The sequence below is a fragment of the Podarcis cretensis genome, assembly GCF_951804945.1.
Source record: "Podarcis cretensis genome assembly, chromosome: 6".
Lineage (NCBI taxonomy): Eukaryota > Metazoa > Chordata > Lepidosauria > Squamata > Lacertidae > Podarcis > Podarcis cretensis.
In genome coordinates, this window is record NC_137175.1 from 2,639,113 (window position 1) to 2,656,138 (window position 17,026).

At 47.6% G+C, this 17,026-nt stretch overlaps 1 protein-coding gene across 1 annotated transcript in view; it reads right to left on the bottom strand.

The window, feature by feature from the left end:
- LOC307219165 (uncharacterized protein) overlaps positions 1–12,855 on the bottom strand; it is a 28,974-nt gene extending 16,119 nt beyond the window's left edge. Inside the window, exons 1-6 of the mRNA XM_079982167.1 lie at positions 12,559–12,855; positions 7,843–7,969; positions 6,614–6,701; positions 3,170–3,277; positions 1,886–2,011; positions 1,116–1,167 (exon numbers count right to left, since the gene is read on the bottom strand). Coding sequence (XP_079838293.1) covers positions 1,116–1,167; positions 1,886–2,011; positions 3,170–3,277; positions 6,614–6,701; positions 7,843–7,951 — 483 coding nt within the window. The 5' untranslated portion in view covers positions 7,952–7,969; positions 12,559–12,855. The remainder of the gene's footprint in view (positions 1–1,115; positions 1,168–1,885; positions 2,012–3,169; positions 3,278–6,613; positions 6,702–7,842; positions 7,970–12,558) is intronic.
- Between the last annotated feature and the right edge of the window lie 4,171 nt (positions 12,856–17,026).

Sequence of the window (17,026 nt, forward strand, 5' to 3'; positions counted from 1 at the left end):
ACACATTCACCTGCTCTCTTGCTTGCTGATCTCTTACTGCAGTGCTGCTCTCCTGCGGCCATTTTGTTCTCTTAATGTAATTTTGCTGTCTGCTGGCTGTCAGCCAGCAGCACAGGAGCTCAATCTCCATGTGAGACGAACTCACAGGTTGTTATGTAACTATCAGCTAAAGCCTGCCTTTCAGGGATCAAATCGTGAACTGAAATGTGAGTAAACTTCTTCAAAATAAATTGAAAGAATTGATGCTTTTGAAGTCTGGTGCTGGAGGCGACTCTTGAGAGTCCCATGGACTGTAAGAAGATCAAACCTCTCCATTCCGAAGCAAATCAGCCCTGAGTGCTCACTGGGAGGACAGATCCTGAAGCTGAGGCTCCAAGACTTTGCCCCCTCATGAGAAGAGAAGACTCCCTGGAAAAGACCCTGATGTGGGGAAAGATGGAGGGCACAAGGAGAAGGGGACGACGGAGGACGAGATGGTTGGACAGTGTTCTCGAAGCTGCTAACATGAGTTTGACCAAACTGTGGGAGGCAGTGGAATACAGGAGTGCCTGTCGTGCTCTAGTCCATGGGGTCACAAAGAGTCGGACACGACTAAACAACTAAACAACAACAACAACACAAGCAGAGGGCCAGAACAAAGAATGCCTTCTCTTCAGTCACCATCTGCCTCTCCTCCAGTGGCTAACAGGCACTGATAGGCATATCCTTTGCAAATGTGTCTAATACTTTCTTTTAAAAAAAAATGTCCACTACCATGTTCACTCTCACAATAACCCTGTGAGATAGCTCATTATTATTCCCATTTTAGAAAAGGGAAACTGAGGCTGAGAATTAGTGGTTTCTCAGAGGCTAAATAAGGAACTCATGACAGAGCCAGGAAATTTTCTCAGACTGAATGCTCTGGTCCAGGGGGTCACAAAGAGTCGGACACAACTAAATGACTAAACAACAACAACAAGAAAGCATAGATGCAGAAGAGACACCAGATTCCCCTGAAGAGAGCATTGCAGAGGCAGAGGCCTCCCATCAACTGAATTTGCTTCATGCTTTTTGGAACCTCTTTGTTGATGTGGGGCTGCTAGCAGAGGAAAAATAAAATGCTCTGTGAGACCTACCACAGGATCCAGCACAGAGGCCAGGATTTTCGCCACTGCTGGCAGCTGCAAACTACAAGAAAAAAAAAGCAGGAATTAAGTTCTTTGGAATCCTGCTCCTCTTTCCCTTCTTCATATTCTGTTGCTATTACTCATTTCATTTATGCATCGCTTCCCATAACTGCAATTGAACCAGCCCCCCGGCAGAGATCCCCCTTGTGCCCTGCCCGGCGGGGGGGGGGGGAGGGTGCTGGAGAGCATGGAGGTTGAAGATCAGATCCTGCTTCCTCGCGGCCGGCCCAGCAGCTCTTGCAGAAAGTGGGTATGGTTGGGTTGCAATACTGCTGCACCCTCTCCAGGAATGGGGTGCAGGAGTGAGCCCCTGCCCCATTGCAGCAGTGTGCTCCCTCCGCACCACACCCCTGGGGGGGCACCTTGCAGACCCCACCTGGGCAGCATTTTCATGCACTCCACCCCTGCATGGAAGCTGTAGCCCTTTGCCTTTCCGGGTCTCTCTTCTTGGGCGATGCCTCGTAGCCGAGGAAGACTGTCTTCCATAAACACGGTTTGACCAGTGAGCCCATAAGTGACTGTGGAGGCCACTTCTGGACCCACAACTCCTTCCACAGTGGAACATGCTGCTTTCCTAGATCTGGTGATAGACCTGCCTGGAATCTCACACACCTTTGACGGCTCAGGGCTTTCCCCCTTGTTGTGGGAAAGAGAGGCGCTTGACCCACCCCCGCCTGTCCCGCCCCCCCGCCAAGGAAAGGAAGTTGAGCGTCACCTACTCGATCAGCTGGTCTACTTTGACTTCCACGTACTCCGAAGAGCAGGTGCCGATGCTCAGCCCCAAAGGTACCACCGTCAGCCGGACGGTAGCACAAAATGCGACGCTCACTGTGGCCGGTAGAATCCTAAGCAGAGAGGAGAGGAAGGTCAGCTGCTATCCATCCCTGATTTGAGAGGCGAGGCTGAAACGAGGGCTGGGGGTTCAAGGGCACGGCAGGCACTGATGCAGCACTATGGCTGCCCCCACCACCCTAGACGAGGAACGGCTCAGTGGCCAGGCGTGCGCTCTGAACACAAATGGTCCCAGGTTCAAATCTTGGCATCTTCAGATAAGACTGGAGAACTTCTACCAGTAATGGAGCAGAATCAGATTTAGGGCATTGCATTTGCATGCAAAAGCCAGGAAAATGTCATTAGAAATGCTCCTCTAGACAAAGGCGAGAAACTTCAAACATTTTTTTATTCCCTTCTCTTCTGCTCAATATTTCATAGATAGATAGATAGATAGATAAATGATAGATAGATGATAGATAGATGATGATAGATAGATAGATAGATAGATGATAGATAGATAGATAGATAGATAGATATAGCTAGAGATACCTATTCAAAGATATACAAAAATACAAACCCACAGCAAAGTATCTTTTTATAATATACGGAATTAAAACAGCTACTTAATCGGGGGGAAAGAACAAAGGCAGAAAGAAAGAACGAAAAGAAAAGAAAGACCTTAAGAGAAAGAGAAAGAAGAGAAAAATGGCCATATTATGAAGGTCCATCCAGAGCGTAGACAGCATGCAGTTAGATGACCAGGAAAAAGCAGCTCCCGATCTTTCTATGTGCCTTTAGCCATGCTGTCAGGGGATGATGTGAAATGACAAATCATCTGGAGAGCCACCCTCCCATCTGATTTTTCTTTAGCGCTCTTAAATGCAAGACAGAGGGTGTCACGAGTCAGGCCATGTATTCCTTTCACTCATTCTCCTGCATATTTCATCTTGGCATGTAGAGATGTTCCTGCACTTGCCTACTGAGCAAAGGCCAGGTTTGCCCCTTTTCACCTCTGGGGTTGCCTTTCCCACCCAGCCAGAGCAGCCTGGCCCCTTATGCCCAGCAGGCGCCACGGGAACAGCAAGAGGTCACGGCCAAGGGGAGAGTCCTGCCGTGCGGGAGCAGCCGGGCAGAGCGGGCGCAAAGGCTTTTGCGGTTTTGTCTTTGCAACTTTAGGCAACGAAGGGTCTCCCAAATCTGCCCAGCGACCCGGGATGCATCTTACTCACAGCAAAGAGCACTTGATCTGGACCCTGAGGCACACAACCACGTCCACGCCATAGGGCGGCCTGAAAGCCACGCTCACACGTTCACACTTCAGGAGATCAAAACGGCAGCTGCAGAAATGGAAAAGGAGCTGTTAGGAGGGGGCTGAGCAGCGCCAGCCAAAGTTTCCACGACCCAAGGCAAACACGCTCCTTGCGACACAACCCTTTGCCAGCCATTTCCATTGCGGACAAGGGATCTTCCGGCTGTGGTCATCGCAAGCTCCAGTGTGTCAGCATTTACTACTCTGCAACTGCGTGTGACCATCAAACGCAAAAAAGGAAGGAGACTGCCCAAGTATTGGGGTCTTGGGTTTTTTACCCCCATGCAGATATATGCACCTTTGAAGCAATTCATTAAGAGATATGGGCCACATAATCTCCTGCAATGATTTTGCAAAGTTTTTTGCAGATAAAGTTGCTCAGATTCGGCAAGAGGTAGACTCCATTGTGGGAGCAGGGCCAGGGCGGGAGAGTGCTAGAGTCCTGTCTAGTCAAGTTGTGTGGGATCAATTCCAATCTGCTACTTCCGAGGATGTGGACAGGCTGCTTGGGCGAGTGAAACCAACCACCTGTCTCCTTGATCCTTGCCCATCCTGGCTTATAAAAGCTAGCAGAGAAGGGCTGGGCAATGGGCTTCGCAGGGTGGTGAATGCTTCTCTCTGTGAGGGAGCCTTCTCAGACCGTCTGAAAGAGGCGGTCATTAAACCGCTTCTTAAAAAAACATCTTTAGATGCGGCCACGATGGCCAGCTATTGCCCAGTCTCAAATCTTCCATTCTTGGGCAAGGTGACTGAGCGAGTGGTTGCTGAACAATTCCAGGCACACCTGGAAGAAGCGGACCATTTGGATCCCTTCCAGTCGGGATTCAGGCCTCATCATGGGACTGAAACTGCCTTGGTCGCACTGGTCGATGATCTCCGGCAGGCTAAGGAGAAAGGTGAGAGCTGTTTCCTAGTTTTGCTGGATCTCTCAGCGGCTTTGGACACCATCAACCAAAGCATCCTTCTGGACCGTCTAGAGGGGCTGGGAGCTGGGGGCACTGTTATACGGTGGTTTCGCTTCTTCCTCCTGGGCCGTGTACAGAAAGTGGTGGTGGGGGATGAGTGTTCAGACCCCTGGGCCCTCACTTGTGGGGTGCCTCAGGGTTCAGTCCTCTCCCCCATGCTTTTCAACATCTACATGCAGCTCTCTTTCAAATCAGAACCAGTGAAGGCAGTGAAGGTCCTGTGAGTGTCTGGAGGCGGTTGGAGGATGGATGGCGGCTAACAGATTGAGGATGAATCCTGACAAGACAGAAGTACTGTTTTGGGGTGACAGGAGGTGGGCAGGTGTGGAGGACTCCCTGGTCCCGAATGGGGTAACTGTTCCCCTGAAGGACCAGGTGCGCAGCCTGGGAGTCATTCTGGACTCACAGCTGTCCATGGAGGCACAGGTCAATTCTGTGTCCAGGGCAGCTGTTTATCAGCTCCATCTGGTACGTAGGCTGAGACGCTTCCTGCCCGCAGACTGTCTCGCCAGAGTAGTGCATGCTCTAGTTATCTCTCACTTGGATTACTGCAATGCGCTCTATGTGGGGCTACCTTTGAAGGTGACCTGGAAACAACAACTAATCCAGAATGCGGCAGCTAGACTGGTGACTGGGAGTGGCCGCCAAGACCACATAACACCGGTCTTGAAAGACCTACATTGGCTCCCAGTATGTCTCCAGGCACAATTCAAAGTGTTGGTGCTGACCTTTAAAGCCCTAAATGGCCTCAGTCCAGTAGACCTGAAGGAGCGTCTCCACCCCCATCGTTCTCCCCAGACACTGAGGTCCAGCTCTGAGGGCCTTCTGGCGGTTCCCTTGCTGTGAGATGCAGGCAACCAGGCAGAGGGCCATCTCGGTGGTGGCACCCACCCTGTGGAATGCCCTCCCACCAGATGTCAAAGAGAAGAACAACTACCAGACTTTTAGAAGACATCTGAAGGCAGCTCTGTTTAGGGAAGCTTTTAATGTTTAATAGACTATTGTATTTTAATATTCTGTTGGAAGCCACCCAGAGTGGCTGGGGAAACCCAGCCAGATGGGCGGGGTATAAATAATAAATTATTATTATTATTATTATTATTATTATTATTATTATTATTAAGCATCTGATTAATTTGCAAAGTTCTATTCAGGTGGGTGACAGCCACTGTTTTAGAGACCAATGGTTCCCAAGTGGGCATTACTTGTAACAATGTTTATAGATGCTAGGAGAGGATCTATTTATTGGATATTATCCTTCCATGCTCACATTTGTGAGTTCAGCAGAGTGCCATTCCTTTGCAGCTTAAAAGGGAAGCTTTGATAGGCCAGCTCTAGCCTTGAAGTTTCAGTAATCCAAGATGCTTTAAGGCAGACTGGATTCTCCTGGTATTTCCCTTTTCTTCGGTCTCTCTTCTTAAGAGACTCCACTGGCATCCATCAATAATCAATTCTGGGACCATAGTCTTTGTACGGATATGTATAGATGCTAGGAGAGGGACTGCCACCAGGGGGCAGTGGGATTACCCAGGGTGGGGCGCTAAGAGGCAAGGAGGTGTTGGGGGGGGGGCGCTGGAGTTGCAAAAGACTAATCAGACTTTGAAAATCTGGCATCACTGGATAACATTCATCCATTTGATTGAACAGCTTCATTTGGATTTTGAATAAATGTACAAGTCATCATGACAGTTTTGAATTTCACTGTGTTGTTCTTCTCAGTAGGTCATGCAAACCACCATTCTGAATAAGGTTTTCTAGAGGGTAAGGCAAGGGGCAGTGGGGATGGGCAGTAGCCCCAAAAAGTATGGGGACCACCGATTTAGACGAAATGTGTGGATTTCAGCATGTGAGGAGGTCTGAGCTGTTTGCTCCAGTCGCATGGCTTTAACCAGCCTCTTTTGTTTCAGAAAGAATGGAGTCTGAAACTAGCTTTTCTCTCCTCTACTTTTACCTTTTATAACTAAGCAACATTTTAAACTGCCTGTGCATCTTTTCTGACTGCTGTATGGAAAAGCACATGAACCTGACCTTTGGACAGTTTGTAAGTAAAGCACTTTATGACTTACGGGACATGTGGCCTCTCTCTGTGCTAGGGAAGTGGGATAGCTTGGGGAAAGCTTTTAAAAGGGGACGTTGTGCGACTCACCAGAAGGACACATTAGAAAGGTTTCACAGCCTATATTTCTACACTTCTCTTTGCTGCGTGTTTTGCCATGCTACATCTCTGCTGGGGTCGGGCGGGGGGTGGTCTTCTCACCAAAGAACTCTTGCCCCAAACTTGGGTCTTGGCTTTCAGAATTCCAAGAGAAAAAAGAACCCGGAGCAACATGGAGAGGGGAGCTTGTCTCCCATAAAAGCATCTAAACTAATGACTTCCTGGCAGGTCATTAGTTACTCACCCAACCAGGCCAGGAAGGGCGGGGCCAGGGAGCTGCTGGATAGGACCTTGCAGGTATTGTGCCCAGTGATCTTTTGTGGAAAGGCAATCTGTAAAGACAACACAAACAGGAGATTATTGAAGAAGGGAGAGGCAAGGACCAGGTTCTTCAATGCCCTGGAACAAGGCAGGGTTGGTGCAAGCCAGCAGTCTTCCACCTTCAGCATTAGGAAAGTCGTGGCTGTGAGAAAAGGTGAAACTACGGTAATATATGAGGTAGACTCATGACATGCAAAGCGAGATATGTCAAGCCTTTATTTGCTGTGGTGTACAGCTATTTGCAATCCTTGTTTTGCTGATTTCATTTAATATTCTAATTTTCTGAGATTGTTTATTTGAGGTTTTCATCAGCTGTACACCATGATCATCACAATTATAACAAATAAAGGCTTGACATATCTCGCGTTGCGTGTCATGAGTCTATCTCATATATTAGTTTCACCTTTTCAGTTGAATTTCTGAAATTAATGAACTTTTCCACGATATTCTAATTTTCCATGTTTCACTTGTATATAAAGCTGTATAAAAAAATTATAATCAGAGGTCAGCTAGCTCTTACAGAAAGATGCCGTTCTTAATTGCCTGCTCAAGCCTGGTGGAATAATTGCAAAAGTTTTCAGCAGGTATCTGGAAGTTGGAACGCCTGGCTGAGCCTTGCCCACCTGGGAAGGGAACCCATCTAGGAGAAGGAAAACGGTCACCCTAAACCTCCACTGCCTTGCAGGGCATCTTTGGGAGAAGAAAAGGCTCTGCTTTCCTCTGGACCACATCAGTGGGGCCTCTGGGCATCTCAGGACCTCCAAACACACTGCCCAGTCTTGTGCCCCAGAGGTCGCTTTGGTGCTGCTAATGCAGCAGTTGGACTTCACACTCCAATGTCTCTGAAGACAGACAGATGCCAACCACAACCCTACAGATGCCACACAGCTTCAGAATGCCTTAAAGGTCGTAGCTGGTGGTGCACAAGGAAAGGTGGAGGCCCAGGAACTCTCTGCGCCCTCGCAAGACTACAGTTCCCCTTGTTCTCTGAGGGAGGGGAGGCATGGCAAGGAACCATGTCTGGAACCTGTTCGTATGGGTTGTTGTTGCATCCGAGAAACACACCAAGCCTGGGGGTTTTCTGCAAAATAAATAAATGGTTGGCTTGGGGATTTTAAGCGGCACATCTGCAGTAAGGGCAGCTTCACTTACAGTTTTCCAGCCCGGTTTGAGTGACTCTGCAGCCGCTGATGCCCAAGGCGCCATGGAAGGAGAGGACGACACTCAGAAGGGCGACACTCAGAAGGACGGTCTGGGCCATGGCGGCTTCTGCAGCAACCTGGAGAAAAAGAAGCAGCCCAAATGCATCAAAGGGCTTTGTTTGGCCTCCTTCATTAAAGCAGCACGTCTCTAGCTCACAATTTTTCCAAGCAGAAACTTAAAGCGGGTGCAGAGAAGACAGGTGGTGGTGGGCATGCAAGTTTTTATGAGGTCTGCCTTTGAGGTGGTCCATACTGATGCTTCAAAGCATGGGTAGGCAGACTAAGGCCCGGGGGCCGGAGCCAGCCCAATCGCCTTCTCAATCCGGCCCTCGGATGGTCCGGCTATCAGCATGTTTTTACATGAGTAGAATGTGTCCTTTTATTTAATATGCATCTCGGGCTTATTTGTGGGGCCTGCCAGGTGTTTTTACATGAGCAGAATGTGTCCTTTTATTTAAAATGCATCTCTGGGTTATTTGTGGGGCATAGGAATTGGTGCATTTATTATTATTTTTCAAAATATAGTCCGGCCCCCCACAAGGTCTGAGGGACAGTGGACTGGCCCCCTGCTGAAAAAGTTTGCTGACCCTGCTTCAAAGTGTCAGTTCCACTTGCATTTTGATATTTAGAAAAGCCCCTGTGGCCCTTCTGGAATTCTTACTATATTTGCAACCTTTATGCTGTTTCTCATGCAGGAAGGCCATGGACTTTCTGGATCAAATTGATGACTATTTGTCTAGCAGGAAAAAACCCTTTATCAGTCTTTCCTCCACCACCACCCTCAAGGAGAAGGTTTGGCTTCACACAAACAATAAAGCCTGTTTTATTCCTTGCAAATCAGGATACGGCTTGCTTTCCCCAAAATGTAAGGTTCGCCCTCTTCGCCCGAAACTTACCTTGTGTAGGCATAATGGCAATTTGCAAGAAGCAGGCATTAAATGGTGCATTTCAAAGGAAACTTGCGATGTCCTTTGCACAAGTTAGCAAGGAGGGATTTGGAGTCCAGCATGGGTGCTGGAGCTAGCTGGGCTGTGGGAGGTTTCTGTATCATGGAAAACTTTAATTTAAATACCGTATTTTTCGCTCTATAACACACACCCGACCATAACACGCACATAGTTTTTAGAGGAGGAAAACAAGGGAAAAAAATATTCTAAACGAAACAGTGGATGTATGATTTTAGTGGTTCATGCTGTGGCCACAGACATGTGATCTGACGGTGAGTTTGGGGTAGCCCAATGCAAAAAAAGAATGCTGCTAATAATGCAGGCGAGGGGTTTAAGGGGAGAAGGAACACAAATGGGGTGGGTGGAGAAGGATGCTGCTAATAATGCAGGCGAGGGGTTTAAGGGGAGAAGGAACACAAATGGGGTGGGTGGAGAAGGATGCTGCTAATAATGCAGGCGAGGGGTTTAAGGGGAGAAGGAACACAAATGGGGTGGGTGGAGAAGGATGCTGCTAATAATGCAGAAGAGGGGTATAAGGGGAGAAGGCTCCTCTCCTCTCCCGCTTTGCTCCTTTGAAGCAAGCAGGCTCTGCTTCTCTCCCACCTCCCCGGCTTAGCGAGCTGAAAAACTTTGCTGCTATTTAGCGAGCTAAGTGGGGAGGAGAGAGGGACAGAGAGCACGGTTGCTTTAAAGGAGCCAACCGGACAGGAGCCGCTTACACGAGTGTAAGCGGCTCCTCTCCTCTCCCGCTTTGCTCCTTTAAAGCAAGCAGGCTCTCTGTCCCTCTCTCCTCCCCACTCAGCGGTTCTTCTCCCGCTTTGCTGTTTCAAAGTGAGCCACGGAGGAGGGAAGGAAGGGGAACCATGGATCCTCTGCTCATGACTGCAGCAGATCCCCCCGCCATCCGTAGGCATTCGCTCCATAACACGCACAGACATTTCCCCTTACTTTCTAGGAGGAAAAAAGTGAGTGTTGTGGTGCAAAAAATACGGTAATTTCACATGCAAAAAAGCAGGGCAGCAGTGATACAGTGGTACCTCGGGTTATATACACTTCAGGTTACATACGCTTCAGGTTACAGACTCCGCTAACCCAGAAATATGACCTCGGGTTAAGAACTTTGGTTCAGGATGAGAACAGAAATCGTGCTCCGGTGGCATGGTGGCAGCATGAGGCCCCATTAGCTAAAGTGGTGCTTCAGGTTAAGAACAGACCTCCAGAACAAATTAAGTTCTTAACCCGAGGTATCACTGTCCTGATGTTGAATAGGTAAAGGTAAAGGTACCCCTGCCCGTACGGGCCAGTCTTGACAGACTCTGGGGTTGTGCGCCCATCTCACTTAAGAGGCCAGGGGCCAGCGCTGTCCGGAGACACTTCCGGGTCACGTGGCCAGCGTGACATCGCTGCTCTGGCGAGCCAGAGCCGCACACGGAAACGCTGTTTACCTTCCCGCTGGTAAGCGGTCCCTATTTATCTACTTGCACCCGGAGGTGCTTTCGAACTGCTAGGTTGGCAGGCGCTGGGACCGAGCAGCGGGAGCGCACCCCGCCGCAGGGATTCGAACCGCCGACCTTTCGATCGGCAAGCCCTAGGCGCTGAGGCTTTAACCCACAGCGGAATACAATGTCCCTATTTTCACCTGAGGACTGTAGGAGGGAATGGACGTGGTGATTAGAGTGTCACACTGAGACCTGGGAGAGACCAGGTATGAAACCTTGCGCTCCTTAGAGGGAAAAGGTGGGGTGTAATTTCAGCAAGATAAAGGAAGAAAATAAGACAGACAGAAGAAGGAGAGGTTTTGTTTTCCTGGGGGAACAACCACCAGCCTCGGACACGGGGGAGCCTTTAAGCTCAGACTTCTGCCTGGAAAGAGCAGAGCTAGAGGCCAGAGCTGTCAACGTTTCCCTTTTTTCGAATAGGATTCCTCGCAAGAAAAGGGAAAAGTTGACAGCTATGGCTAGAGGCAAGTGTGGGTGAGCCCTGGGTCTGGACAGTCTCCAAGATGAGATTGATCTCAACAGGGTCTGCAGCTTGGTTTTGCCTGTCTGTGGGGGATATTCCACTGAGCAGGAGCTTGGAATAGATCTTGGGACGCAGATGGCACTGTGGGTTAAGCCACAGATCCTAGGGCTTGCCAATCGGAAGGTCGGCGGTTCGAATCCCCGCGATGGGGTGAGCTCCCGTTGCTCGGTCCCTGCTCCTGCCAACCTAGCAGTTTGAAACCACATCAAAGTGCAAGTAGATAAATAGGTACCGCTCCAACGGGAAGGTAAACGGCGTTTCCATGCGCTGCTCTGGTTCGCCACATGCTGGCCACATGACCCGGAAACTGTATGCCGGCTCCCTCGGCCAGTAAAGCGAGATGAGCGCCACAACCCCAGAGTCGGACATGACTAGACCTAATGGTCAGGGGTCCCTTTACCTTTTTTAGGTTCAGCCTGGAGAAGAGGAAACTTGAGAGGGGGCAAGAGAACGGCTGCCACACAGAAAACGGAGCAGAAATTGTTTTCTCCTGTTCCAGAGAGGAGGACCAGGACGGATAGATTCAAATGACAAGACTCAACATCAGGAAGGTCTTTCTGGTGGTAAGAGCTGCTCAGCAGCAGAATCCCTTCCCTGGAGGTTTCTAAGCAGAGGTTGGATGAGCACCTGTGAGGAATTCCTCATTGCAGGGGGTGGGACATGCAATGGCCGCTAGGGGATCCTTTCCAATGCTACAGTTCTGAGACTGTGCGATCAAACACAAGACCCCCTTCCAGGTATATTACACCTGTGAAACATGAGAAGAGAAGACTCCCTGGAGAAGACCCTGATGTTGGGAAAGATGGAGGGCACAAGGAGAAGGGGGCGACAGAGGACGAGATGGTTGGATAGTGTTTTCGAGGTTACCAGCATGAGTCTGACCAAGCTGCGGGGGGCAGTGGAGGACAGGAGTGCCTGGCGTTCTCTGGTCCATGGGGTCACGAAGAGTCGGACACGACTAAACGACTAAACAACAACATAAGACAAGTAATACATGTCGGAAATGTAAAAAAAATAGAAGGAACAATTTATCATATGTGGTGGGAATGTAAGAAAGTAAAAATCTTCTGGGAAATGATATATAATGAGTTGAAAAAGATGTTGAAATATACATTTCCCAAAAAAACCAGAAGCATTTTTACGTACTTGGCATTATAGGTGAGGATATTAATAGACAGGATGTAAAATTGTTTTTATATGCAACAGCAGCGACAAGACTATTGTTAGCCCAGAAATGGAAGCAAGAAGAAATTCCGACAAAAGAAGAATGGCAGACAAAATTAATGGACTACGCAGAATTAGCTAAAATGACAGGAAGGATTCAAAACCTGCGGGACCAGAGCTATTTGAAGAGCAACTACAGTCAACAAATTATGCTAGTAGGACTACAAGAAGTTTTGTAAGGAGAAATATATGAAATGTTGCAAAGTAGGGAAAGAAGAGAGATATTAGTTTTGAGATTTAAATGTAATAGTGGAAGTAAGAAATGTATATCAAGTGAATAGAGACTGGAAAATTTTCAGATGTGATTGATGGAAGTAAAAAAAAAATGGTGTAAGAAATGAAAGTATGTTTAATTACTGTTGAAAATGATATGTTGAAAAAATAATTAAAAAATAATTTTTTTAAAAGAAGACCCCCTTCCAAGTCTACCCCACCACTTCATCTCGAATCACCCCTCCTCCCAGTCCCCTTACCTTCTGTTGCTGGTTGATCTGGGCTGGGTGGTTGGTGGCTGCCTTGGACAGCCGTCCCTCAGGTGGCAAAAGGTGTGCATTATATAGACCAGTAAGGCAGGGCCAGTGGAGCCGAATATTAGGAAGGCGTGGCCAAAATAATAGCTCAGAGAGGGGTTGCGCTGCAAAGAGCCAAGCCACTTCAGACTGTGAGAAAATGTTGAATGTGCTCCTTAGCTATGAACAGGCCATTCAGACCAGGAGCAGCCTTGCTGGTGCACATCATGGGCTATGAACTCAATGCTTGTTGAGTGTGCTGTCTTTAGTGAGCTTAGGGGAGAGAGAGACAGAGAGAGAGAGAGAGAGAGAGAGAGAGAGAGAGAGAAAGAAAGAAAGAAAAGTCAGGGTTTGCTTTAACAAGTTTCCTCCCCCAAGTTCAACAGGTTGTTTGGCTGCTATCTGCAAAATACATTTCTATCCATTAAGCCTGAAAATACGTTATTTTTCAGCTTCCAGTTTGATGTCATTTGTTCTAGATAAGAATCAGCTGCAGTTTAATTTTGAGGTGGGATCACCAAGCGCTGCAAGCCTGACGAACAGAGGCAGGGAAAAGGTTCCATTAATTCCTGAATTAAAGGCAAACCTATAGAATCTGTGCTTTCCAAGACAATGCACAAACAGAAATGCTGGAGCCAGCCTTTGGAATTCACATTTTCCTGACTGTTGCAGTACTGTTTGCCAGCCCAGGGATGCGTACAAAAACAAATATACCAGGGCAAACGGTGCATAAAAATGCATGCAGTAGTAAAAACTAAATGCAAAAAATATATGAGTGGGAAATGTGCACAATAGGGGAAGCTGGCACTAAAAGGCTGATGTATTTTCATGAGGACTTAAGAAAAAGATCACATGTGCACAGCTGAACTCAAGACTGAAAAGTCAGAAAGATTCACCCATCCCTAATTACATACAGTGGTACCTCGGGTGGTGCCCCCAAAACTATCTCTTCTTTTTTAAAATATTTTTTATTAACAATTTCAGCATAACAAAATTTCAAAACATATCATATTCATTATTTTCCCCCTTTTTGCCACCCCCATCAACCCCCCCCAAGACTTCCCTCAGCTCCCCTCTTTGATTTCTCGGCATATATTATTCTCTGCATGTTATAAACTTGTACATACAGTGGTACCTCGGGTTACAGATGCTTTAGGTTACAGGCTCCGCCACCCCAGTAATAGTGCTTCAGGTTAAGAACTTTGCTTCAGGATGAGAACAGAAATCGTGTTCTGGCGGCAGCAGGAGGCCCCATTAGCTAAAGTGGTGCTTCAGGTTAAGAACAGTTTCACGTTAAGTACGGACCTCCGGAACGAATTAACTACTTAACCTGAGGTACCTTACGTTATCTATCTATCATGTTATCAACCAATAAATTGGTGTATGTTTATTCAAACTTTGCCAAGGAGTCCAATTCATTTTGTTGTCTTTTTAGATCGTTTGTAAAAAGCTCCCGTTCTTCCTTGAAGTCACAGTTGTCCTTGTCCCGCAGTTTCTATGTCAATTTAGCCAGTTCTGCAATTGTTCTTGCCATCCCCCAAACTATCTCTTGAACACCCTCAATAAATATTTTCAGAATCCAGCTATGATCAATACCTTCAGCCACTTAACCTTTCCTGTAGAGTGCAGTAGACGTTATACAATCCTTGTTCAATAAAGTTATAAGCATGTCGGCTCCAAAGAAAAAGAGAATATTTTGGGGGGAAAGGAAGAAATGTTTGGAATCTGATTGCAGACCTTCTGCATCACACCTGCTTTGATGTTGATCTTTCGCCCTATCGTGTGACCAGCCAGGCATGCTTCATTGTGGGGGAATGAATGGGGTAGGACTGGATTCTGTTAGCAGCTTCCAGAGCTGACGTTGTTCCCTGCTCAAGGTGGCGCATGCTAGCTTTTCATTAGCCACAAGTGTCCCTCTCCAGACAGATTGGACTTTGATCCTTGGAGTTTAGCAATGTGCCAGAAAAGGCCACACGACCGATAGGATCTCCAGCCGGGAGCAGTGCACGCCACCAGCTCAAATGCACACTCCATAAAAACTTGCAGGCCAGAATAGGCAGACTTAACATATAGAATAAGAGAACAAGAAGAACATACGTTTAGAGAAGATTGGAAAAATATTCGTTGAATATATTAACACAATAGCAGGTTTTTTTAAAAAAAAACACTTGTAATATTAAGGAGAATGTTTAAATTTGGAAATAATTAAGGATAAGTAAATTATAGACATGTATAATATAAGATGCTTCAGAAAAACCAGGGGAGGGAATCCCAAAATGTGGATCTAAAACAGTGAGAAAATGTTTTCTTTTCTATTTTTTTTTATTATTTCTTTTTTCCCATGGTTTATATTTACTGTTTAATTGTGAAAAATAATAAAAAAATATTATATAAAAAAACAGAAGATTGGAAAACGTTTGTTGAATATATGGGGGGAATTGCGTACACACGAAAATGTTGGCAGCATTAAGATAAATTCAACAGTGTAAATAAGTTTAGATGGACGCAAGAATGGAATACTGAATGGTATAGTTTTTGTAGAATATGCAGAGATATGATATGCAAAATGGACCATGGGAAGAGAAGAAGGGAAGTCCTTGATATTTTACGGATAGAATCATAGAATAGAATCATAGAGTTGGAAGAGACCACAAGGGCCATCGAGTCCAAGCCCCTGCCAAGCAGGAAACACCATCAGAGCACTCCTGACATATGGTTGTCAAGCCTCTGCTTAAAGACCTCCAAAGAAGGAGACTCCACCACACTCCTTGGCAGCAAATTCCACTGTCAAAACAGCTCTTACTGTCAGGAAGTTCTTCCTAATGTTTAGGTGGAATCTTCTTTCTTGTAGTTTGGAACCATTGCTCCGTGTCCGCTTCTCTGGAGCAGCAGAAAACAACCTTTCTCCCTCCTCTATGTGACATCCTTTTATATATTTGAACATGGCTATCATATCACCCCTTAACCTCCTCTTCTCCAGGCTAAACATGCCCAGCTCCCTTAGCCGTTCCTCATAAGGCATCGTTTCCAGGCCTTTGACCATTTTGGTTGCCCTCCTCTGGACACGTTCCAGTTTGTCAGTGTCCTTCTTGAACTGTGGTGCCCAGAACTGGACACAGTACTCCAGGTGAGGTCTGACCAGAGCAGAATACAGTGGCACTATTACTTCCCTTGATCTAGATGCTATACTCCTATTGATGCAGCCCAGAATTGCATTGGCTTTTTTAGCTGCCGCGTCACACTGTTGGCTCATGTCAAGTTTGTGGTCAACCAAGACTCCTAGATCCTTTTCACATGTACTGCTCTCAAGCCAGGTGTCACCCATCTTGTATTTGTGCCTCTCATTTTTTTTGCCCAAGTGCAATACTTTACATTTCTCCCTATTAAAATTCATCTTGTTTGTTTTGGCCCAGTTCTCTAATCTGTCAAGGTCGTTTTGAAGTGTGATCCTGTCCTCTGGGGTGTTAGCCACCTGTCAGGGACTCAGCGGGAGCGCAGGGAGGAGAAGAGATGGAGAGCGAGGGGGAGCAATCCGAGGGCAGCGTAGGAGAATATGACAGCAGCCCGAGAGATTCCATGAGCCTCTCCAGCAAATCGGAAGATTCACAGAAGGGGGCGCCGATGGGCAGGGCAAGGGGCGAGCCAAGGGGGACACCCCAGAAGCAAGGGGCCAGCGGGGACTCCCAGAGCAGCAGTTGGAAATCAGGACCAGCTTCCCCACCAGAGCGCAGTGGGGAGGAGGAGTTCCAGGTGTCAGAGCCCACATATGCACCACCAGCGAGAGAAGATGAGTCAGGGTTGACCACGCCTCCATCGGAGAGCGAGTTAACGGTCAAGAGGAAAGTTGCAGGCTGGGCGCGCGCGCCAAGTTCAAAGGTACAGGCGAGCGGCACAGAAGGTAGCCCCGATAGGGAACCAGGTCCTAAAGCCCGCCGGAAGGAGGGGCAAGAATCGTCAGGGTCAGCGTCAGAGGAGTCCAGGAAAGATGAGACCCTAGCGGGCAGGAGGGCCCAGAGGAGAAAGGAACTTAGGAAGAGGTGGAGCAAGGCGAGAGTCTTAAACTGGTGTGGAAGGGGAGGAGACTCAGACGGGACTTCGCCGGTCTAAGGTCGGGACGTAGAGCTGCACGCTGCGGCTTTAAAATGGAAACTGAATCTCAATAAAGGCTTTTGTACATAACTACAGCCTAGCGTTGGTCCTCTGTGAGCTGGGACCTGGAGGCAGCTCTGACAGTAAGTCCCGTCTGCTATTTCAAAGAACCTCGCAACGTGAGAGGACGCAGCGAGGGGCGAAGATTGGTGCTTCGCGAGCTCACAAAAGTAGCACAAGATGACTACAGAAGAACGACTGGCAGCTTTGCAAGATGCCGTGGTACAACTTAACGCAGAAATACGAGCGGCAAGGAGGAGAGAAGAGGAATCAGATGCTGTCT